The following is a 25504-nucleotide window of genomic DNA, read 5'->3' on the forward strand; positions in this document are numbered from 1 at the left end:
GGAACTTTTGGTTTTTCTTAACTTTGACTGCCAACTCAGTTCACAGTGGCACAGGAGCATGGTGGTGACACTGATTATATAGCTTGCATTTAGAAAATAACAAAGAGCTTGTGGATACCTTTGAAAACAAGAACTACTTTATTATTTATTTATTTATTATTAAAGAGGTGGGAGGAAGGGGCACCTTCTCAAGTAAGTAATGGTAAGGAAAAAAAAAAAAGGAAGTGAAGTAATGGTAATAGAGCGGAAAGTGTTATGTGGCATTAAGTTCAGTAGATGAAATGTGTTTGAAAATGTACCCCGATAAGGAAGCCAAGTTCTCTTTGAAATTACTTAGGAAAATAAAATATTGCAGGAACAGAATTTCTCTGTAAGAAACTCAGTGGTGATCTGTTTTTAGAGGAAAAATGCTACCTGTATAAGGCATCATTACCAGTATATTCTGCAGGTTACTCCTTCTTATCTTTTAAAGCTCATCCATTTTATTTTATTTTTAGAAGATGTCCAGGTTTTGAAGTAAATTCACTAAAATTTTGTAAATAGTATCATGGTTGCAATATTTTTTACACATTCTTATATTTTTGAATTGGTTTAAATACTGTTTTATTCTTGTGATAGGTAAATGTAGGATGAATTTATTGAACCTTTAGTCATTCTAATACCTTTATTTATTTACTTGCTTACTTAAATTCATTTTATTTTGAATATTCCAGATATGCTTGATTCTAAGGGATTTTAAAATAATTTCATGTTTTTAGTTGTTTCTAAAAACATGATTTCCATCCATAGTTTTGTATTATTCAAAGATGTTTCAGTAATGTTAAGTATAACTCTAGCATAATTTTCAAGATGTACTTTTTATGTAACTTAATTTTAAGAACCATTCCATAGAATCAGTATTTGAAGGACTTGGAGTAGAAATCCCATATACTTCTTTGGCATTCCAGAATTGCCTCTGCTTTCGTATTTCCAGGTTAAGAGCCTTGGTTCTGGAACCACACTGCTATGTTTGAATCCTGGCTCTGCCTTTTACTAATGCACAGACTTGCCTGTCCTTCCTGAGCTCTCAGTTTCCTTATCTGGAATGTGTGGACAATATTAGTACCTGCCTCACTGGGTTGTTATGAAGACTGAACAACTAAAGCATGTAAAATATTTAGCACAGTGTTTAGCACATGAATGTTCATTTAATGTTAGTTATTGTTAAGGGGAATACAATATGTTATTTAGGAAGTAAAGAGAAATTCTGTTCCTACAATATTTTATTCTCATAAGTAATTTCAAAGTAAATTTGGCTTCTTTATTGGGGTATATTTCCAAATATATTTAGGACATAAGGAATTTGTAAAAAGAAAGAACAGCAACAGAAAGATATAATTCCAGCAGCACTGTTTAATTTTGGTTTAGTTCAAGATTTTAGGGTTTACTGTGTAACCCCAACCCCAATCTTGCTGTGGTAAGATTTCATGCAAAAAGAATTATTTGTGAAATATTTGTTGCCAGGCAGTATGGTTCCAAAAAGTTACCTCATTTAATAATCAACTAAATTTTTAAGAGGAGAATATTATAGTAGTATAATATTTATGCTGAGTTCTTGCCTGAATTAATTAGAAATGTCTCTTTAAAATTGAATATTATTCTCTTTGCTTTTCTGAATAATAAACTATAAGTAAACTTTTCTTTAACAATACCCCTCCACTTTTATTTTTTAGTAATTGTCAATAAAGAAAATTTTAGTTTAAGTTCTTTGTGAAAATAATTACAGATGCAGTTCTCTTTATACTCTAAATTTGGGGATACAGTATGGCTGCTAGTGAATTTGGCAGCTACAGAAAATGTGACCTGTTGCAGAATTTTTGGTTGGTCATTCAGTTTTTGATGAATTAAACTTTGTGAGATTCTGTGAGCCATGTACATAATACCAGGTTCTAACTTATAACACTTCTGCCTAACCTAACCCCATGGAAGGATTGAACCCATTAAGTGTTTTCTTAAAAATGCATATGGCTATTTTTAAATGAAAACATCAGAAAATGCTTTGATTCTGATGGTTTTCATTATTGGAAAATATATTCATATAATCCTTGTGTTTGAACAAAAGAATTGTGCTTATTGTCTTTTCTGAATTGTAAGAGAAATGACTGCATTATACTTAAATTATTTATTTTCAGAAGATGAAAGCTTTTCATATAATCTGAAGTTCTCTTTTTTTTTTTTTTTTTTGGATTTTCAGATTTTGGCTGATGAAATTCATGCAGACTTTTATGTAGCTGTCCCAGAAATAATGCCTGAACTTAATCCATTAAAGAAGAAACTGAAAAAAAAATTTCCAAAGCTTATTCAAAGTAAGGAAGAATTCTTTTTATTTCAGTATGCTATCAACAACTTTCTTATCAACTTTATTTAGTTAGAAAAAAGTGCTATTATATATAATATATATTGTATATACATACTGTATATTATACATATATATGTGTATAATAAATAGTATGTCCTTGTATTTGAGTTTTGTGTTATATGAAAACATGGATTTGATTTTTCTTTTTTTGGGGCATTTATACTAATTACTTTATAATAGCAGTTCTTTACATTTAAGCTATATTCTAACTCCAAATTAATGAAATGTGTTAACCGCTAAGTATGTTTTCATCATACTATTTTATCGACATTTATACTTCTTTATTAAAATAATAGGTATGTTCATTTATTTAAGTATTCAAATATATATGAGTGCTTACTCTGTGCATGACTCTGCTGATATTTTTTCTTAAGGATATTTTCCCTTAAGGGACTTTGCCCTTTTGGACATTGCTCCCTTAAGAAATCTAGTGAGAGATAAGATGGGTACATAAATAGCCATGTTATTAAGTGTGAGGCAATAGATGATAAATTCACAACATGCTTTGGGTGTTCAGTGGAGGAGGAGTTGACATGTAGCTGGGGAAATCATAGAAGGCATCATGAAGGAGGTGACATTTAAATTGCACCCGGAATAATTGGATGAGTGGATTAAGGGGAATATTATTTTAAGTGGAAGGAATGTTTTAGTCATAGACATTGAGGTAAGTGAGAAATATAAGGTCAGGTACAAAAAATAGCCATTAGTTATTTTTGGCTATAGTGAATGTTAACCTCCACATTGAAATGAATGAGAATGAAATGGTGTTGGAAAGGTAAATTGATACCATATTGAGGAGGATCTTGAATGATGAGCTAATGAGTCTGGACTTTTATATTTGGCAAGAATCTCTTATAAGTGTTTGAAGTGGGGAGTGACTTGATCTGTTCTTTAGAGTTTTAATATGGCAAGGATATGTAAAATATTATCAGTGAGGATCATAATTAGAGGCAGAAAGACAACTTAGGGTACAGTTGCAAAAGACTAATAAAAGATAATAAGTGTTTAAACTAAGGCATTCATGCGACTGGAGTGAAAAACGACAAATGTAAAAGATATTAGGACCTTGCAACTGAGTAGTCTAGATTGAGGGAGAAAAAGGCTGGAGTCACACAATGCTGAGATTTTTAAGCTTAGGGACCTCTCCTATTATGGTGATGCCCTTAATACAAATGGAGTAGATTTGGAGTAGATTTGGGAGGAAAAATTTCACTCCCAGACGTAGTTTGCTTTAGGTGCTGCTGGATGTGTGGTATAAATAGGTATTTTTTTAGTGTAAACAGCACATTTTAAAAATTGTTTTAGATTTGTCTTCAGCTTTGAGGTTAAAAAAAGAAAACCTGCTGAAATTCTTCACACTTGATAGTCACTACTTGTCTGAATTATAGATTATGTTCTGTAGCTTAAGCAAATTCAAATGGTCTCTCCAAAATTGTTTGTTTTGTTAGAATTTTGTTTATTTAATTTTGATGACCTACATTAAATCATACATCCTTATAAGATATTAGACTGTCTTGGCGCTTTTTATGAGAGACTTTCAGTAGTATTTGTTGTAATGGAACTAGAATTGTATTCTTTCCTAAGCAAGTTCTAAAATTGAACGTCATTTAAAAATTAAACCAGAATTTCATTTGGATTTGATGAAAATATTTCTCATAATTTTTTTTGTTTATAAATTGCATTCAAGTTCAAATCAGAACAAAACTAAACAGTACTAAATATAGTCAAAACTGAAACTGAATACCTGAAATATCCTTATTCATTTCCTTGCTTTGCATAGTGAACTGGTTTTTCACAGATATTACTTTTGTCACCTTTGCTTCCATTCTCTGCATAACTCTTTTGGCTTCTACTTTCTTTACCTTGAGTTTTTTTTATTACCATTTTCATCGCAAAATTTGGTGCTTTTTCCCCCGCAGTCTGACTAGTTTTCAAATAACTTATTTCTTTATTCCAAATTACAGAAGTTTCCTTTTAAAATGTTTGTTAGTGGGTTTGACTTTATTTCTACTTTCCTAATGAATCACACACTTCGTATATCATAGTCAGGTACCTAGGTATGTTTTTTACCCCCTCTCCATTTGCTTAATGAGGCACCTTGGAAAAAACAGACCTTTTCCTTCCCTACATTATCTCTTCACCTTCTCTTTAATCTGGTTAAAAGCAGTGGCAAAATATTTGTGTTTTAAACATGAAGACAAATGATTAACCTGTCAGCGTTAAAACAGAATACACCAGATGAGCATTGGAGCAAATGAAGCTTGCATTGCATTTTCAGACCTTTGGATTCTTGTTTAGGAACATTTGATTCCCCTTATATCCAACAAAAGACTATAGGGTAAAATAGAATGTACGTTTTGAGCAAGTGAATGAAATTAAAAAACAAACAGGCTCCTGGAGCTGAGCTCATTAGTTTCCCATTTTGTCTCAGTTTTTATTAATGGGAGTGGGTGTAACCGTCTTGGCTGGATTGATGTGCACATTTTGCAGCACATTTAATGCTGCAGTTTTGTTCATTTTCTTTTAATTGCTTACATAACTGTAGGCAAGCTCTCCTATTTTCAAATGCACATTTGGTTTCATTTTTCAGTATTTCTTTTTTGTTTCATTAAAGAAAAAGACATTTAAAACTTGCTTTTTAAAATCTCTTGAAGAATTTTGGCTTCATTCTGCTTTTCAGCTGGCTTTGTCTATCAATATAAATGTCCTCTGAAATTATTTCTTTTCTAATATAGATATGTTTATGTTGATAAATTGTTTGTTTTTTTAAAATTCTTAATGTTATTTATTACTTAGTACTTAGTAACCAAAATATTCTCTAATATGAAAAATATCTTGACTTAATGGACTCAATTTTCTATTATGTATAATAGTCCATGTTAGGTATTGTGGCATATATGGAAACAGTTTAATTCTTTCATACCATAGTAAATTATTGGCAGGTAGGAGGGAAAGGGATGTGATGAGAAAATTGGACACCCTGTGTGTATTCTTCTTAACATGTATCCCTTAGAGTTGAACACTGGAACTCCAGTTAGAGTCTTGTTCAGAGGATATTTGTGTCTGGAGTAGTATACTGCTTTCTGTAAGAAAGCTGGTGTTGCGTCATACTTGAGACTAATGGATGTTAAAATTATTGAAATGAAATGTGAAGTATTTTTAACTCATAGAATGACGTGATTTCAGAGTATTGCTTGCAGTGTTGAAACGATTAGAATTCTTTGGTTATATAAGAAAAAATGCTAAAAAATGGAGAATTTCTGCTGAGTAATCAATTTGAAATTATTCTAATTTTCCTGTTCATGTGTTAGTTTAAAAACCACCCATCTGTGAAAGATAGTACTATTATAATTATTATAGATGAATTATTGGTACAGCTGGCTCTATTACTCTTTCCTCCATTTTCTTTACTCCAGCTGTAGTGGTTTCTTTTCTGTTCCTCAAACTAGTTTTTGGATTTGTTGTTCCATCGGCCTTGAGTGTTCTTTACCTATTTGCTTTGTTCATTTTTTCATTCAAATATCTTCTAAACAGAGAGCACCTCTGTAAAAATCCTGTGTAAATACCTTCCCCCTTCCCATTATCACTGAATATCTCTTTATTGTGCTTTGATATTCCTTTGAGGATGTATCACCCCTGGCATCCTACATTTTCATTTGGGGGTATGTGTTTGGTTCCTTCAGTTACAAGCAAGGGCATTTTCTGTTTTGTCCACTGCTCTATTCTCAAGCCTAGAATACTACCTGGAACATAGTAGGTATTAAACAAATATCTGTGCAATAAATGAACTTTAGTGCAGCATTCAGTTCATAGAAGATATAAAATCTAAACACTGTAGCTGTAGAGTGGATTATCCACAATTTACAGATTTTTTTTGTTAGAATAATTGTATTTATAATCATTGAGTATCTATGTGTGTCAAACTTTGGGTGTGATGGCTGTGAACAAACCAGACAAGGTCTTTGCCATCGTGGGGCTAACAGTTTCGTTTTTTAGCTGTAAATAAACGGGTTTAGCTTTAGCATTTAATTATTGTGGTGGTTACGTTCATGTGTTAACTTGGCCAGATGATGGTGCTCAGTTGTCTGGTCAAGAAAGCACTAGCCTAACCATTATACCAAGGACATTTATGGCTGGTTAATAAACCAGAAGGCTGGTTTATTAAATCATCAGTCAATTGATTGCATCTGTGGCTGCTTACATCTACAGTCAAGTAAGGGAGTATCTTCTGCAATGAGAGAATCCAATCGGTTGGATTTAATCCAATCAGTTGAAGATTTTTAAGGGAGGAGAGAGAATGTCACTTCTTCTTCAGCCAGCCAGCCCCTCCTTGAGAGTTTATTGGAGACCTTTATTGGAATTGCCAGCTCACAGCCTACTCTACGGAATTTGGACTTGTGCATCCCCATAGTTGCATGAGACACTTTTAAAAATCTCATATTTACAGATATCTCCTGTTGGTTCTGTTTCCCTAGAGAACCCTAATACAGCTTGGCGCTGAGAGTGGTTCTTGAGAAAGGAATCTTAAAATGCACTTTTACAGTTGGTTTTCTACGCTGATTAGATTCAAAGGCACTAATAACTCTTATTTCCAGTAATCAAGATGGCACTGACAGTCCAGGGTATGAGTTGGCAATAGAGATATGAAAATATCACCATTTGATTCTCCTAATCATACTCTTGTACAAGGCAAGGCTCTGGGTGACAGTGTTTTTGACCCCTTCACAGAGTTTTTGGAGTTAAGAGGTATAATGTTGTTGGTTGATTGCCCTTAGATATGCTGGATATAGTTACAAAAGAAAGGGATGAGCTTAAGGCTTCAAATTTGCAACTTAAATGTCATTTGATAAATGTAAAGTTTTCTGTGTGTGCCCTGAAAGGTAATCTTATTTCCTGTGGCTGCAGACTTGAGAACTTTGAAAACCAGACCCACTGTGTGAGTAACAGATTTACAACATAAACTAAAATCTCAGCCTTGCAGTGTGTCCACTGTTAAAGTAAAGGCATTGATTGTAAAAGACTGGGATCCTGAAAATCGGGATGGGGACATATGGGTTGATAATGATAGCAGTGGGGACATTGGAAAACTGTATCTGTTGAGTCTTTGCTAGATATACCTCTAATGGTCTGCCCTGAGGAAACAGCCCCCCCCCCTCCAGTCTGCCCTGAGGAAAGAGCCAGCCCGTCTCCAACCTACCCTGAGGAGACAGATACCCTGCCTCCAGCCTGCATTGAGGAAACAGCTTCTTGACTTCCAGTCTGCCCTGAGGAGCCTGCCATCCAACCTCTACCTGAAGAGATTAACTCTTCAGTACCTGCTAAACCTGTAATCACCTCCACTAGGGACATAGCCCTCATCCTTTGTCTGGAGAGATTAATCCTATTGCACCAGATGAAAATGCAGTGGAATGTCCTGAAGGATACTTCTAATTTTTCCCATGACCCACCCCCACCACTACTGTTTTCTTCAAGGCATATAACTAGACTAAAGTCCCAACAGGCCCCAAAAGTTGAGGTACAAAACGTGACCTATGGGGAAGTATGCTATACTCATAAGAACTGCATGAGATTTCCAATTTATATAGACAGAAATCGGGAATATGCATGCGAATGGATATTAATGGTATTGGATAATGGTGGAAGGAATATAAAGTTGGTTCAGGCTGAATTTATTGATATGGGCCCACTAAAGCCGAGATTCTTGATTCAATGTTGTAACTCCAGGGGTTAGAAAGGGCATTAACAGTTTGTTTGGGTGGTTGGCTCAAACATGGATCAAAAGGTAGCCCACAGTACCTGAGGACGAAATACCAGAACTGCCCTGGAATAATGTAGTGGAGACCATACAAAGGCTTAGAGAGATTGGAATGTTAGAGTGGATTTATTGTGGAAGACCTGTTTACACACTCCAGGAATGTCCAGAGGACACACCTTTAACCAGGACTGTGAGGAATAAGTTTGTGAAACTAGCTCCGTCATCCTTGAAGAGCTCTGTAGTCACTCTTCTCTGTAGGTCAGATAATACTATGAGAACTGCTGTCACTGAGCTAATCCCTAAAAACAGTGGGGATGATTGGATCCCGAGTTGGCAGAAGCCATGTGGTAGCGGTTAATCGCCAAAGACGACATGGGTGAGGCTACCATAATGGACAGCAGACTCAAAGCCACAGTCAAAAATAATCTGACTCACAGAGACTTCTGGCGTTGGCTAGTAGATCATGGGGTACCCAGAAATAAAATAGATGGGCAGTCTACAAAATTCTTGTTTGATCTGTATAAGCAGAAGAATTCTAGGTCAAGTGAACAAAAGTCTAATTTAAAACAGAGAGTCATGGCCCCTTAATCAATTCCCAGACTTGAGACAGTTTACAGACACAAAGCCCCTTGAATGTGGGGAAGGCCAGGTACATTTGGGAAAGGACCCTGTTACAATGCCAGAAATTTATACCATTAGTCTTCCTCCCAGCCTTCCCCAAGGGAATCTATGACCTTTTATCAGGGTAACTGTGCACTGGGGAAAAGGAAAATGATCAGATATTTCAGGGATTATTAGAAACTGGCTCAGAAGTGACGTTAATCTAGGAGACCCAAAACGTCACTCTGGTCCACCAATCAGAGTAGGGGCTTATGGAGGTCAGGTGATTGATGGAGTTTTAGCTCAAGTCCATCTCACAATGGGTCCAGTGGGTCCCCAGACTGATTATGTGGTTACATCCTCTGTTCCAGAATGTATATTTGGTTTAGACATACTAAGCAACTGACGAATCCCCACATTGGTTCCCTGACTCATGGAGTGAGGGCTATTATGGTGGGAAAGGCCAAGTGGAAGCCACTAGAACTGCCCCTGCCTAGCAAAATAATATATCAGAAGAATACCAGATTCCTGGAGGGATTGCAGGGATTAATGCTACTCTTAAGGACTTGAAGGATGCAGGGGGAGTGATTCTCACCACATCCCCATTCAACTTTCCCTGCTTGGCCTGTGCAGATGGGTCTTGGAGGATTGGTCTGGGAGGATGACAGTGGATTATCTTAACTTAACCAGGTGGTGACTCCAGTTGCAACTGCTGTTCCAGATGCGGTATCATTGCTTGAGCAAATCGACACATACCCTGGTGCCTAGTATGCAGCTCCTGATCTGGAAAATGCCTTTTTCTCAATAGCTGTTAGTAAGGACCACAGAAACAGTTTGCTTTCAGCTGGCAAGGCCAGCAGTATACCTTCTCTGTCCTACCTCAGGGGTATATAAACTCTCCAGTCTTATGTCATAATGTTGTCTGCAGAGAGATCGTTTCTTCTTCCGACAAGACATCACACTGGTCCATTATACTGATATCATGTTGACTGGACCTAGTGAGAAAGAAGTAGCGAGTACTCCAGATTTATTGGTAAGGCATGTGCATGTCAGAGGATGGAAGAGAAATTCAACAGAAATACAGGAGCCTTCCATCTCAGTAATATTTTTAGGTGTCCAGTGGTATGGGACATTTCGAGATATCCCTTCTAAAGTGAAGGATAAGCTGTTGCATCTGGCCCCTCCTACGACCAGAAAAGGTCCACAATGTCTAGTTGGTCTCTTTGGATTTTGGAGACAATATATTCCTCATTTGGGTGTGCTAATCAGACCCATTTACTGAATGACCGGAGAAGCTTCTAGTTTTGAGTGGGGACCAAAACTAGAGGAGGCTCTGTGAAAGATCCAAGCTGATGTGCAAGCTGCTCTGCCACCTGGACCATATGATCCAGCTGATCCAATGGTGCTGTGTCAGCAGCAAATATAGATGCTGTTTGGAGTCTTTGGCAGACCCTATAGGAGAATCACAACACAGTCCTTTGGGATTTTGGAGTAAAGCCTTATGACTCTCTGCAAATAACTACTCTCCTTTTGAGAAACAGCTTTTGGCCTCCTGCTGGACCTTAGTAGAGACAGAATACTTAACGATTGGTCACCAAGTCACCATGAGACCTGAATTGCCTATCGTGAGCTGGGTGTTGTCTGACCTGGCAAGCCATAAATTTGGGCATGCACAGCAGCACTCCATCATAAAATGGAAATGGTATATATGAGATAGGACTTGAATGTGTCCTGAAGGCACAACAAGTAAGTTACATGAGGAAGTGGCCCAGATGCCCATGGCCCCTACTCATGCTACATTACCTTCTCTTTCCTAGCCCACAGTAATGGCTTCATTAGGTGTTCCTTACAATCACTTGACTGAGGAAGAGAAAACCCGGGCCTGGTTTACAGATGGTTCTGTACGATATGCAGGTACCACCCAAAAGTGGACAGCTGCAGCACTCTAGTCTCTTTCTGGGATTACTGTGAAGGACAGTGGTGAGGGGAAATCCCACTGTGGGCGGAACTTTGAGCGATGTACCTGGTTGTTCATTTTGCTTGACAGGAGAACTTGCCGGAGGTGTGTTTATATACTGATTTACAGGGTGTTGTTAATGGTTTGTCTAGATTCAGGAAAATTGGTGATGAAGAGGTCTGCAGAAGAGGTATGTGGATAGACCTTTCTGAATGGGTAAGAAAACATGAAGATATTTGTGTCCCATGTGAATGCTCATCAGAGAGTGACTTCAGCAGAGGAAGGTTTTAATAGTCAAGTGCATAAGATGGACCCATTGTGTGGATACCAGTCAGCCTTTTTGCCCAGCCACTCCTGTCATTGCCCACTGGATTCATGAACAAAGTGGTCATGGTGATAAGGATAGAGGTTATGCATGGGCTCAGCAACTTGGACTTCCACTCACCAAGGCCAGCCTGGCCACAGCCACTTCTGAGTGCCCAGTCTGGCAGCAGCAGAGACCTATTCTCATTCCCTGATACGGCACCATTCCCCAAGGTGATCAGCCTGCTCCCTGGTGGCAGGTTGATTGAACCATTGGACCACTTCCATCATGGAAGGGGCAACGGTTTGTTCTAACTGAAGAGACACATCTTCCTGATACGGATTTGCTTTCCCTGCATGCAATGCTTCTGCCAAAGCTACCAACCATGGACCTATGGAATACCTTCTGCAAGTCAAGGTTTTCCAGACAGCATTACTTCTGATCAAGGAACCCACTTCACAGCAAATGAAGTGTGGGAATGGGTACATGCTCATGGAATTCTCTCGTCTTACCATGGTTCCCAGCATCCAGAGTCAGCTGGGTTGATTGAATGGTGGAATGGCTTTTTGAAGACTCAGTTACAGTGCCACCATCTTGCAGGGCTCTTGCAGTGCTCTCCTGGAGGCTATGTATGCTCTGAATCAGTACTCTCTGGTACTATTTCTCCCATATCCAGGATTTACAGGTCCAGGAATCAAGGGATAGAAATGGGAGTGGCACCGCTCACTATCACCTCTAGTGATCCACTAGAAAAAATTTTGCTTCCTGAACTTGCAATCTTTTTATTTTTTTAATGTTTTTTTTAAATACTTTATTGAATTATATTTTACATAACAAATTCACTAATTTCAGGTGCACGAACAATATTTTCAGAAACTATCGAGTGACTGCAACCATCAACATAAATTAGTTTTAAAATATTTCTGTTTCCCCAATAAGACCCCTTATACCCATTTTTTATGTTTAAATTTCTGAATATTGTTTATTTTTATACATTATTTATTGTAAAATTTAACATATATATATATATAACAGTTATAACTTTCAAAGTGTATTTAACACATAGAGAGCAAATTTCCAAGAATGTTATGGGTTGCAGTTGCACAATTCCAGTTATTTCCTTAATGTATAATATAACATATATTCAGAAAGGTTATAACTTTCAAAGTACATTTTAACAAGTAGTTTTATAGGTAATTTCAAAGAATGTTAGAGGCTACATTTCCACAGTTTCAGTTTTTTCCTTATTGTGAAATATATCTACAGAAAAGCTGATAACTTTCAAAGTACAATTAAACAAGTTAGCTATAGAGCATATTTCAAAGAATGTTATGGGTTACAGTTCCATCATTTCAGTTATTTTCTTCTAGCTATTCTAATACTCTAGCATCGTAAACAATATTCATATAAATATTCAGTATTCGTAATCCTTTGTTAAATTCTATCTTGTCTGTTGCTACCCCTTCCTTTCTTTTAATCACTTTCTCAGTCTTCATGGGTGTCCAGGCAGTGACCACCTAAATTGTTCACATTGAAAAGGGGTGTTGACATTATCAGGAAGGCGGCTGCATCTGGTTGATGTTTTTAAAGAGGCTGGATTTAAAAATCCTCTGGATTTTAGGATTTGTCCGGCATAGGAACACTCTGGTGGATTTAAGTTTCTGAGGGATAAACATAGTGAGTGAAACTTTTATAGAATCTCATAAAGGACCTAGGTATTTTGGGACTACTGTTGGTTAGGGCTTTGCATACTGTGGCCATTTGGGATGTCTAGTTGGATAGCCTCTCCACTCTATTTGAAATCTCTTAGCTACTGTAATCTATTTTCTTACCTTTCTTTTCCCCCTTTTGGTCAAGAAGGCATTTTCAATCCCTGATGCCAGGGCCAGGCTCATTCCTGGGATTTGTGTCCCATGTCCCACATGAAGTTAGGATCTTCCCCTATCTACTAAGCCAAGCCTTCGATCTTGAGGCTTGCTCTTGTAAAACTTAGGGATGTAAATGGGAGGCTAAGCCATCCTTGCAGCCTAAAGTTCTGCCGGTCTACAAGTCTTAGTTGCAAAAGGCACAGTACTCCCACCAGGAGACACAGCAATGATTCCATTGAACTGGAAGTTAAGATTGCCACCTGGGCTTCTCATACCTCTGAATCAACAGGCAAGGAATGGAATTACTGTATTGGGTGGGGTGATTGATCTGACTATACAGGGGAAGTAGAACTGCAGCTACACAATGGATAAAGAAGAGTTTTCCTGGAATACAGGAGATCCCCTGGGGTGTCTCTTAGTACTACCATGCCCTGTGATTAAAGTCAATGGAAAACTGCAACAACCCAATCCAGGCAGGACTACCAATGGCCCAGAAACTTCAGGAATGAATGTTTGGGTCACCCCACCAGGCAAAGAACCACAGCCAGCTGAAGTTCTTGCTGAGAGTTAAAGGGAGTATGAAATAGATAGTGGAAGAAGGTAGAGATAAATATGAACTATGACCATGTGACCATTTACAGAAACAAGGACTATGATGTATTTAAGTTATAGTATATCAAATTTAAGAGTGAATGTTGCCCAAGGACTTGCACCCTATTCTGGAGAGATTTAGTGTGTTTCCGGTTGTATGCAGGACAGCTGAGTATTGTTAGGCGAAACATGTATCTATTATTGTGTTCTATTTAGAGATTAAGTATGGTTTAATTGATGTATGTAGCTCCCAAGTTGACAAGGGGTAGACTGTGTTAGTTAGGCTCATGTGTCATCTTGGCCAGGTGATGGTACTCAGGTGTCTGTTAAAGGAAGCGCTGGCCCAACCGTTACTGCAAGGACATTTTGTGGCTTGTTAATAAACCAGAAGTATGGTTTATTAAATCATCAGTCACTTGATTGCATCTGTGGCTGCTTACATCTACAATCAACTAAGGGTGTGTCTTCTGCAACGAGAATATCCAGTCAGTTGGATTTAATCCAATCAGTTGAAGAGGTTTAAGGGAGAAGACAGAACTTTCACTTCTTCTGCCAGCCAGCCTCTCCTTGGGATATCTTCAAATACATTCATTGGAGTTGCAAGCTCTCAGCCTGCCTTACAGAATTTGGACTCATGCATCCCGCCCTACGGAATTTGGACTCATGCATCCCCACAGCTGCATGAGACAGTTTTATAAAATCTCATATTTATAGATATCTCCTGTTGGTTCTGTTTGCCTAGAGAATACTGACTAATGCAATTATATTCAGATTTATTTAGTTAAACAAACAGAAAACAAAGCACACACTGGAAACCTTTTTTTTAAAAATAAATTCAGTTTTATTGAGATATTTTCACATATCATACAGTCATCCATGGTGTACAATCAGCTGTTCACAGTACCATCATATAGTTGTGCATTCATCATCCCAATCTATTTTTTTGAACATTTTCCTTATACCAGAAAAAGTAAAAATAAGAATAAAAAATAAAATAAAAAAGAACACCCAAATCATCGCCCCCCTTCCTACCCTATTTTTCATTTCGTTTTTGTCCCCATTTTTCTACTCATCCATCCATATCCCATGGATAGAGGGAGTGTGATCCACAAGGCTTTCACAATCACACTGTCACCCCTTGTAAGCTACATTGTTATACAGTCATCTTCAAGAGTCAAGACTACTGGGTTGGAGTTTGATAGTTTCAGGCATTTACTTATAGCTATTCCAGTACATAAAACCTAAAAAGGGCTATCTATATAGTGCATAAGAGTGCCCACTAGAGTGACCTCTCGACTCCATTTGGAATCTCTCAGCCACTGAAACTTTATTTTGGAAACTTCTTTTGATTCAGCTGTCCTTTCTAGCTACTTGCCTTCATTTTAGTGCTAGCTGTTGTTACATACCAAATTTTTGAAATAAGTGGTCTTCAGTGATTGACTGCTTCACTTCCTTGCCAGCCATTATTCTTCCTTCTAGTCTTCTCTCCTGTATTTAGCTAAAATGTTACTCTGGATAATAATCATTGATTTTTCTCTCACTAGACTCAAAAGTTTGTTCTTAGTTTTTTCTGTCTTGTGAAACCTTCTTTTACCCTATACAGTCCTACCTCACTTCCTTTTTCACTAAGTCTTCCTTCTTTATCTTCTCTAGTGTTCTGGTTTGCTAATGCTGCTATTACGTAAAATACCGGAAATGGATTGGCTTTTTTAAAGGGGGGTTTATTTTGTTACAAGTTTACAGTCCTAAGGCCATAAAATGTGTCCAGACTAAGGCATTAACAAGATGATACCTTCACTGAAGAATGGCCAGATGGCTTCCAGAATACCTCTGACAGCTAGGAAGGCAGTAGCTGGAGTCTGCTGGTCCCAGTTTCAGTTCCTCTCTCAGCTCCTGTGTGTCCTTAGCTTAGCATATCCAAACATCCTTCTGTCTGTAACTCGAAGCATCTGTGAGCATCTGCTTTCAATGGCCATCTCCAAAATGTCTCTCTCAGCTGCTCTCTCTAAAATGTTCCTCTCTTATAGGACTCCTGTGATTTAATGAAGACCCACCCTGAATGGGTGGGGCCCATAGTTGCATGGAGATAATTTAATCAAAGTTCTAGTCCACAGTTGATTGAGTTACACCTCCATGCAAACACTCAATCAAAAGGTCACACTCCAATCAAAAAGATGAATAAATCTCATTTTTCTTCATAACTAATTTGTTGAATAAATAAATGAGTATTCAGTGCCTCCTATGTGCCAGATACTGTACTTAATGCCGAGGATTCAAAGATGAATAGACAGTTCCCATCATTAAGGAGATAAAAATTGAGAGGGGAGAGAGGTAGGAACAAATATCTCCAGTAAAAGTATACTAGTGGGAAATGTACATGGTGCTTAAAGGAATGGAGCATTATTTGTAAAATCAGATTACATAAAGGAGGGGCAAACAAGTAACCCAAGACTTTAAGCATGAATAGGCATTTACCTTCCTGACATACATGGAGAGGACATTCCGGGCAGAGGAAATAGCCCTTACTTATGTACAGAGAGCCAGATGTGTTCAGGAAATTATAAGTAGCTTACTATATTGATACTTAAAATGTTGTCGGATACTGGTTGTCAGTGAGGTTAGACAGTGATAGGCAGTGGACCACACTGGGGAGGATTTTTTGTGCCATGCCATGAAGATCAGATTTTATCCTTTTTGCAGATAGGAGCCATTGAAAAATTTTGCACATAAGAATGATATAAGATTTGCTTGTTAGAATGACTATATGTGGGAACCGTGTAAGTGGTGTAAGTGGTGGTGTGGGTACGGTGAAACTTTTAAGAACAGAGACCACTGAAGAGGCTACTGTAGTAGTCTAGGTAAAGGAGAATAAAGGACAGAATCTGGGGCATAGCAGTGAAGATAAGAGAAGTCTGTTGTGGAATACTGAGAAGGTAGAACTGACATGAGTTATTGATTGGATGTGGAGGGTAAGGGAGAGGGAGGAATCTAAAATGATTCCTTTATTTCTGTCTTGAGGAGCTTAGTGAGTATTGTTTTTGAGATAGATAATACAGGAAGAGAAGCAGGTTTGGGCATGACAATAATATCATAGGGGTGGGGGTAGGATGAAAATAACTTGGCACAAAATTTGTTCTATTTTCCAAGAAGTAAGTTACTATTAACATGAAATAGGTTGTGGTAAAATACATGTGATATTGTAATCTCTAGAGCAACAAAAAATACTTCCACAAAGAAATATAGTTTAAAACTAAATAGAGGAATAAAAATGATTTACTAGAAATCTTTTTTTTTTTTTTTTAAAAAAAGGCAGTCAAGAAGAAACAGAGGAACAAACTAGATGAGAAACAAATATGAAATTAAAGACAATCCAACCGTATCAATAATTTTGTTAATTGGAAACAGACTAAACACTTCAACCAAAGGCAGAGATTATAAGACTGGATGGAAAAGGAATATGCAACCATATAGGAGACACACTTTCTATTCAAACACATAAATAGGTTGTAAGTAAAATGATGGGAAAAGATACACTATGAAAACAGTATGTATTAGAGAACTGGATTGACTGTATGAGTACCAGGCAAAATAGACTTTTAAGACAAGGAATATTATTAGAAAAAAAGATGGATATTTTATAATGATAACAGGATATACTCACTTAAAAGTAGAGCCCCAAAATATTTGCAGCAAAAACTGATAGAATTGAAAGGAGAAATAGACTAATTATCAAATTCAGTTGGAAACTTTAATACTCTTCTTTCAGTAAATTGATAGAACACATAGACAGATAATCAGTAAGGATATAAAAGACTTGAACAACACTATCACCCAACTTGGCCTAATTGACATCTGTAGAATACTTTACCCCCAAACAGCACAGCACTTTCTTTTCAAGTGTACGTGGAATATTCACCAGGACAGACCATATAGTGGATTACGTGAGGATTTGTGTTATTCCACAACTTTGCCAAAACTTAGTATTGTTGGTCTATTCTATTGAGTATGTGGTTGTTTCTTGTGGTTTTGTTTCACATTTCCGTAATGGGCAAGATGTTGAACTTAATTTCATGTACTTATTGGCCATTTATATATCTTTTTTTGCAAAGTATTCAAATGTTTTGCCTACTTTTTAAGAAACTGGGTTGGTAGTCTTTTTATTGAGTTATATATTCTGGATACATGTCTTTTGTCAGATATATGTGTTACAAATATTTTCTCCCAATTGTGGCTTGTCTTTTCATTTTCTAGATGTTGTCATCCCATGAGCAAAAGTTTAAAATTTTGGTAAAGTTCAATATAACAATATTTTTCTTTTATGGCTCATACTTTTTGTGTCCTAAGGAATCTTTGTCTAATCCAAAGCCATAATGATTTTCTTCTAGAAATGTATGGTTTTAGCCCTTACATTTAGGTCTATGATCCATTTGGAATTAATTTTTGTGTTTGGTGTAGGAAAGGAATATCTGGTTATTACCCCTGTAATAACCAGTTTACCGTGTAAGTATGGGTCCATTTGGGTTCAATATGGGATAGACATAAAGACTGCTGGGATTTTGGTTGGGATTGCATCAAATCCCAACATGGGAGAATTTCAAATCTGTAACCATAGTATATCTATTAGTTAGGTCTTCTTGGAATTCTTTCAATAACATTTAGTAGTTTCTTGTGTATAGGTCTTGCACATCTTTGGTTAAATTTAGCTCTAGGTATTTTATTTTATTTTTTATGCTATTCTGAGTGGAATTTTTATATTAATTTCATTTTGATTGTTGATAGTATATAAATACAGTTTATTTTAGTGTTAGATCTTGTATCCTGTAATGTCATTAAATTCACTTATTGAAATTCACTTACTAGAATATCAGCCTACTCTACATATATCTTTAGAGAATAAACACAGTTTTACTTTTTCCTTTCCCATACGTGTGTCTGTTATTTCACTGACATTTACAATGTTGAACAGCAGTAGTGAAAGCAGAGAACTTTTTCCTTCTTCCTGATCTTAGGTAGAAAGTGTTCCGTCCTAATGGTCTCACCATTAAGAATGGTATTAGGTGTTGATTTTTCATAGATGCCCTTTATCAGTTGAGGAAGTTCACTTGTTTTTTTAATATACTCTTTTTTATTATTTAATTTTTGTAATTAGAGAAGTTGTAGGTTTACAGAAAAATCATGTAAAAAATACAGCGTTTCCATATACCTCCTATTATTAACACTTTGCATTAATGTGGTACCTTTGTTATAACCGAAGAAAGAATACTATAATTGTACTATTAACTAAAGTCCATAGTTTACATTAGGGTGTATTTTTTCCGTATATACCACCCTATTGTTAACACCTTGCATTAGTGTGGTACATTTGTTATAATTCATGAAAGAACATTTTTATAATTGTTTAATTTGCTTAACTATGGTCCATTATCTACAATAGGGTTCACAGAGTTGTACAGTACTATGTTTTATTTTTTAATTTCTATTCTATAACATATACAAGACCTAAAATTTCCCCTTTAACCACATTCATGTATATAATTCAGTGCTGATAATTATACTCATGATGTTGTACTACCATTGCCACCCTCCATTTCCAAAATTTTACGATTGACCCAAATAGAAATTCTATGCAAATGAATCTTTGTGACTCTCCATTCCCAATCTCCATTCTAGCTCCAGGTAACCTACATTCTAAATTATAATTCTATGAGTTTACTTATTCTAATTATTTCTTATCAGTGAGATCATACAATATTTGCCTTTGTTTCTGGCTATTTCATTCAACATAATGTTTTTAAGGTTCATATTGTTGCATGTATCAGAACTCCATTCCTTTTTAATGCTGAATAATATTTCATTGTATAGATAGACCATGTTTTGATTATCCATTCTTCAGTTAATGGATAATTTGCTTCCATCTTTTGGCAATTGAGAATAATGCCACTGTGAACATCAGTGTGCAAATACCCATTTGAGTCTCTGCTTTCAGTTCTTTTGGGTATGTACCTAGTAAAGGGATTGTGATTCAAATGATAATTCTATACTTAGCTTTCTGAGAAATGATCAAACTGTCTTCCACAGAGGCTTCGGTATTTTACATTGCCACCAACAATGAATGAGTGTTCCTGTTTCTGTACATTCTCACCAACACTTATAACCTTTTTTTAAAATAGTAACCAATCTAGTGGTATGAAATGGTATCTCACTGGGATTTTGATTTGTATATTTCCCTAATACCTTATGATGTGGAGCATCTTTTCATGTACTTTTTAGCCATTTGTATATCCTCTTTGGAGAAGTGTCTATCCAAGTCTTTTGCCCATTTTTAAATTGAGTTGCATGTCTTATTGTTGAATTGTAGTATTTCTTTATATTCTGGATATTAAACCCTTATCAGATTGTGGTTTCCAAATATTTTCTCCCATTGAGTAGTCTGCATTGTTTTTTTGTTTTGTTTTGTTTTGTTTTGTTTACCTTCTTCACAAAGTCCTCTGAAGCACAGAAATTTTTAATTTTGATGAGGCCCCATAAATTTTTTCTTTCATTGCTTATGCTTTTGAGTTTATGGTCTAAGAAACTACCTCCCATCACTAGATCTTGAAGATGTTTCCCTACATTTTTTTCTAGGAGTTTTTAGTTACTGTGTCTTATATTTAGGTCTTTGATCCATTTTGAGTTAATTTTTGTATAGGGTGTGAGATATGAGTCTTCTTTGATTCTTTTGGATATGGATATCCAGTTCTCCTAGCACCATTTGTTGAAGAGACTATTCTGTCCCAGATGAATGGACTTGGGAGCCTTGTCAAATATAAATTGGCCATAGATGTGAGGATCTGTTTCTGAATTCTCAGTTTGATTTCATTGGTCAGTATATCTGTCTTTATGCCAGTACCATCGTGTTTTGACCACAGTAGCTTTGTAATATGCTTGAAAGTAAGGAAGTATGTTTCCTCCAACTTTGTTCTTCTTTTACAAGATGTTTGTGGCTATGCAGGGCCCCTTATGCTTCCACAAAAGTTTGATGATTGGCTTTTCCATTAATGCAAAGGAGGCTGTTGAAATTTTGATTGGGATTAGATTGAATCTGTAAATCAATTTGGGTAGAATTGACATTGTAATGATATTTATTCTAACAATCCGTGAACACAGAATGCCCCTTCCATTTATTTAGGTCTTCTTTAATTTCTGTTAGCAATGTTTGTAGTTTTCTGTGTACAATTCCTTTACATCTTGGTTAAATTTATTTCTAGAGATTTGATTCTCTTAGTGCTGTTGTGAATGGAATTCTTTTCTTGATTTCCTCCTCAAATTGCTCATTACTAGTGTATAGAAACACTACTGATTTTTTCATGTTAATCTTGTATCCCACCACTTTGCTGAACTTGCTTATTAGCTCTAGTAGCTTCGTTGTAGATTTTTTGGGACTTTGTATATATAGGATCATCAAGAGATAACTGTGTGTTTTTTTTCCATTTGATTTGTTAATGTGGTGTATTACATTAATTGATTTTCTTGTATTGAAACACCCTTGCATGCCTGGGATAAAACCCACTTGATCATGGTGTATAATTCTTTTGATGTGTTGTTGGATTCAATTTGCAAGTATTCTATTGAGGATTTTTGCATCTATATTTATTAGAGAAATTTGTCTCTAATTTTCTTGTAGTATCCTTATCTGGCTTTGGTATTTGGGTAATGTAGGCTTCATAGAATGAGTTAGGTCATGTTCCCTCCTCTTCAAAGTTTTGAAAGATTTTGAGCAAGATTGGTACTAATTCTTCTCGGAATGATCTGTAGAATTTACCTGTGAAGCCATCTGGTCCTGGGCTTTTCTTTGTTGGGAATTTTTTGATGACTAATTCAGTCTCTTTATTTGTAATTGATCCACTGAGATCTTCTATTTCTTTTAATGTCAGTGTAGATTGTTCATGTGTTCTAAGAATTTGCCTATTTCATCTAAGGTTTCTAATTTGTTGGCATACAGTTATTCACGGTATCCTATTATCCTTTTTATTTCTGTATGGTCAGTAATGAGGTCCCCCTTCTTTTTTCTGATTTTATTTATTTGTATCTTTTCTCTTTTTTCTTTGTCTAGCTGAGGGTTTGTCAATTTTATTGGTACCTCAAAAAATGAACTTTTGATTTTGTTTGTTCTCTCTATTGTTTTTTATTTATTTATTTATTTTTTATTCTCAATTTCATTTATTTCTGCTCTAATCTTTGTTATTTCTTTCCTTCTGCTTGCTTTGGGAGTCATTTGCTGTTCTTTCTCTAGTTCCTCCAGGTGTACGGTTAGGTCTTTGATTTTAGCTCTTCTTATTTTTTAATGTAGGAATTTAGGGCTATAAATTTCTCTCTCAGCACTGCCTTTGCTGTATCCCATAAGTTTTGGTATGTTGTGCTTTTTTTTCTCAAGATATTTACTGATTTCTCTTTGCAATTTTTTTTTTTGTTCCCCTCTGATTGTGTAAGAGTTTGTTTCCAGTTCTGTGCCTGTTACTGATTTCCAGCTTCTTTCCATTATTGTCAGAGAAAGTGCTTTGTATAATTTCAATCTTTTTTAACTTGAGACCTATTTTGTTACCCAAAATATGGTCTGTTCTCGAGAGTGATCCATGAACACTTGAGAAGAATATATAGCCTGTTGCCTTGGGGTGCAATGTTCTGTATATGTAAGTTAGGTCTAGTTCATTTATCATATTATTCAAGTTCTGTATTTCCATGTTGATCATCTGTTTAGATGTTTTGTCTTTTGATGAGAATGGTGTATTGAAGTCTCCAACTATTATTGTGGAGACATCTGTTTTTCTCTTAAGGTTTGCCAGTGTTTGCCTCATGTATTTTGGGGCACCATAGTTAGGTAAGTATTTATGATTGTTATTTCTTCATGGTGGATTTTCCCTTTTATCAGTAAAACAAAGGAACAAAGAAGGTTGTTCCTTCTTTGTCTCTGATAACAGTTTTGTATTTATAGTCTATTTTATCTGATCTTAGTATAGCTACCCCCACCCTTTTTTTGGTTATGTTTGCATGGAATATATTTTTCCAACCTTTCACTTTCATCCTGTTTGTGTCCTTGGTTCCAAGGTGAGTCTCTCATAGACGGCATATAGGTGGATCATAGTTTTTAATCCAATCTGCCAGTCTATGTCTTTTGATTGAAGAGTTTAATCCATTAATGTTCATTGTTATTGCAGTAAAGGCAATACTTATTTCAACCATTTTATCCTTTGGTTTTTGTATGTCATATCTTATTTTTGTCTGTCTTTTTACCTTTTTAGTTACCCTTACAGATAATCTTCATTTCTGCACTCCCTTCTAAGCCTTTCTCTCCTGTCTTTTACTTTCAGCCTGCAGAATTCTCCTGTGGTATTTCTTGTGGAGCAGGTTTCTTGTTGACAGATTCTCTCAATTTCTGTTTATCTGTGAATGTTTTAAACTTTCCCTCATCTTTGAAGGATAGTTTTGCAGGATAAAGAATTCTTGACTGGCAGATTTTCTCTTTCAGTACCTTAAATATATCATACTACTGCCTTCTTCCCTCCATGGTTTCTGATGAGAAATAGGCATTTAGTCTTATTGAGCATCCCTTGTATGTGAGAATCGTTTTCTCTTACTGCTTTCAGAAATCTCTCTTTATTTTTGGCATTTGACATTCTGATAAGTATGTATCTCAGAGGTCTTTTAGGATTTGTACTGTTTGTCTTGGACAGGTTACCTTTGTGTCTTTCATGCACCTTTGTGTTTTTTCATGTTATGTTGCCAGAACTGATAATAGATAGACCTCTCACTTTCTTTTTGGGTCTGGCCTATCTTCTTCCTGTTGTTCCTGCTCACTTTGATTTTGTTCTCAGGGTATTTTATGTGCGGGGTTCCTTCTTTCTGTTCTTGCAAAGCAAACTGGTTAAGACTGCATATTAGATAAGAGGAACTTGGGTTTTATCTGGGCATTCTGGGAACAGAAGAAGCTATTCTAGTGAGCTTGTATGTGATGATCTTGGTTAATACGTGAAGTACATGATGGTTTCAGTCCCTTTCTCTGCCGTATTCCTCAATCCTGAGGCACAAGGGACAATGACCACTTGAGTTACTAGTTACTTCCTCCTGATCAGTGGCTTTGAAAAAGGTTGAAGAGTGGAATGGTTGTTGCTTTTGGAAATACTGATTCCCTCTAGTGTATTTTCAGTTTCTTCTTTTGTGCCTATCATTCCCATAAGTTCTGTTGTTCTTCTTTGCATGCTTTCAAATTCTTCTTTATGCTCACCCAGTGTCTTCTTAATACCCTTTATCTATTTAGCCATATTTTCCTTCATCTCCTTGAATTTCTTCAGGAGGTTTTTTTTTTTTTTTTTTTTTTTTTTTTAAAATACATGATAAGTTTTTCCAAATTTTGTGTCTCCTCTGGCTTTTTAATGTTTCTTTGACTGGGGCCATATTTTCCTGTTTTAGTATGGTATGTAATTTTTTGCTGATGTCTAGGCATCTGATTATCTTAATGAGTTTACTCTGATGATCGTAGTTTTATTGTTGATTGAGTTTGAGTTAAGACTCTTCTTTGACACTTGTTTCAACTTATTTTAGATCTTTAGAATTGCCCATGTTTAACTGATCAAAATGGCCAGAGGCCCACGAAGGGAGTGCAAACCAGTTCCAAAGGGCCCTGAGGAGAGGGTCAGGAAAGACTCCCCAAAGCCTTTTTTATTGGCTCCCCAAAGCTTTGCTTTCCTAATCTGCCCAATGGATGGCACCCTATGGCAGCCCGAATGAGGGAGTGTGTATTTTCAGCCTTCACAGGTTCCACCCGACAGGCTTGTGTTGAAATAAATGTCTGCAAGGAACCCAGCCATGACATGCTAGAGCCGCAATTCAGAGCCGGGACCATTTATTCCAGACTCTCTGATTAGAAGCCATGCTGGACACTCAGCTGTGGCCTCTATCCTGCACCCCCCTGCCCACCCAGTTCCCGGGGAAGAACTCCCCCATGTCCCTCTCCATCCACAGCAGCCAGCAACAGACTGTATTGAGGCTGCATACTTCCAGGTTGGGGGATGGGCACCGCCACTGCCGCAGCATGATTCACTCATAGCTTTTTTGCCAGAACTTCTCAGTCTCCCCAACCCTCTCTTTCCTGGATGCTGTATAGTTCTCCCCTGACCTCTAGAGCCCCCAAACCATTATTTCAGATAGTTTCTGCCTGTTTACTAGCTGATTTTGGGAGGAGTGTGTCCTGCAGCTCCCTACTCCACCTTCTTCTCTGGAAGTCTTCTCTCTTTTTCTCTTTGTCAGCCTAGCTAAGGGTTTGTCAATATTATTGATCTTATCAGAGAACCAGCTTTTGGTTTTGTTAATGCTCTCTATGGTTTTGTTTTTTCTGTACTTCATTTATTTCTGCTCTAATCTTTATTTCTTTTCTTCTGCTTGCTTTGGTTTTAGTTTGCTGTTCTTTTTCTGATTCCTCCAGGTGTGCAGTTAGGTCTTTGATTTTAGCTCTTTCTTCTGTTTTTTTTTTTTTTTTCTTCTACTTCTTTTTAATGTAAGCACTTAGGGCTATAAATTTCCCTTTCAACACTGCCTTCGCTGCCTCCCGTAAGTTTTGATATGCTGTGTTCTTGTTTTCATTCATCTCAAGATATATAGTGATTTCCCTTGTGATATCTTCTTTGACCCACTGATTAAGAGTGTGCTATTTAACTTTAATATATTTGTGGATTTTCCAGTTCTCTGCCTGTTTTGATTTCCAGCTTCATTCCTCCACTTCTCTATGTTTTGTCTCAGAATTGTTTCTTCTTCGTTCTTAATCCCTGTTTTTTTCCCACTTCTTCATTACTGTTTATAGCTTGACTATATCTGACTCAAAATCGTGAAGTCATTTATTTGTTCATTCTTTCAGTAAATATTTGTCATTTTGCACTCCTTACTAATTACCTGCCTGCAAAGGAGGTGGAGATATCAGGTAGGTGATTAGAAATCATGAGAGGAATTATGATTGGAGATATAGATTCAGCAGTTATCAGTGGATAAATGGTATTTTAAA

At 36.5% G+C, this 25504-nt stretch overlaps 1 protein-coding gene across 1 annotated transcript in view; it reads left to right on the plus strand.

Moving 5' to 3' along the window:
• The window catches only part of MRPL1 (mitochondrial ribosomal protein L1), a 112465-nt gene that overhangs the window by 29045 nt on the left and 57916 nt on the right, over nt 1-25504 (plus strand). Inside the window, exon 7 of the mRNA XM_037830060.1 lies at nt 2234-2345. Within this exon, the coding sequence (XP_037685988.1) occupies nt 2234-2345 (112 nt within the window). The remainder of the gene's footprint in view (nt 1-2233; nt 2346-25504) is intronic.

Source organism: Choloepus didactylus, chromosome 3, assembly GCF_015220235.1.
Source record: "Choloepus didactylus isolate mChoDid1 chromosome 3, mChoDid1.pri, whole genome shotgun sequence".
In the NCBI taxonomy this organism is placed as follows: domain Eukaryota; kingdom Metazoa; phylum Chordata; class Mammalia; order Pilosa; family Megalonychidae; genus Choloepus; species Choloepus didactylus.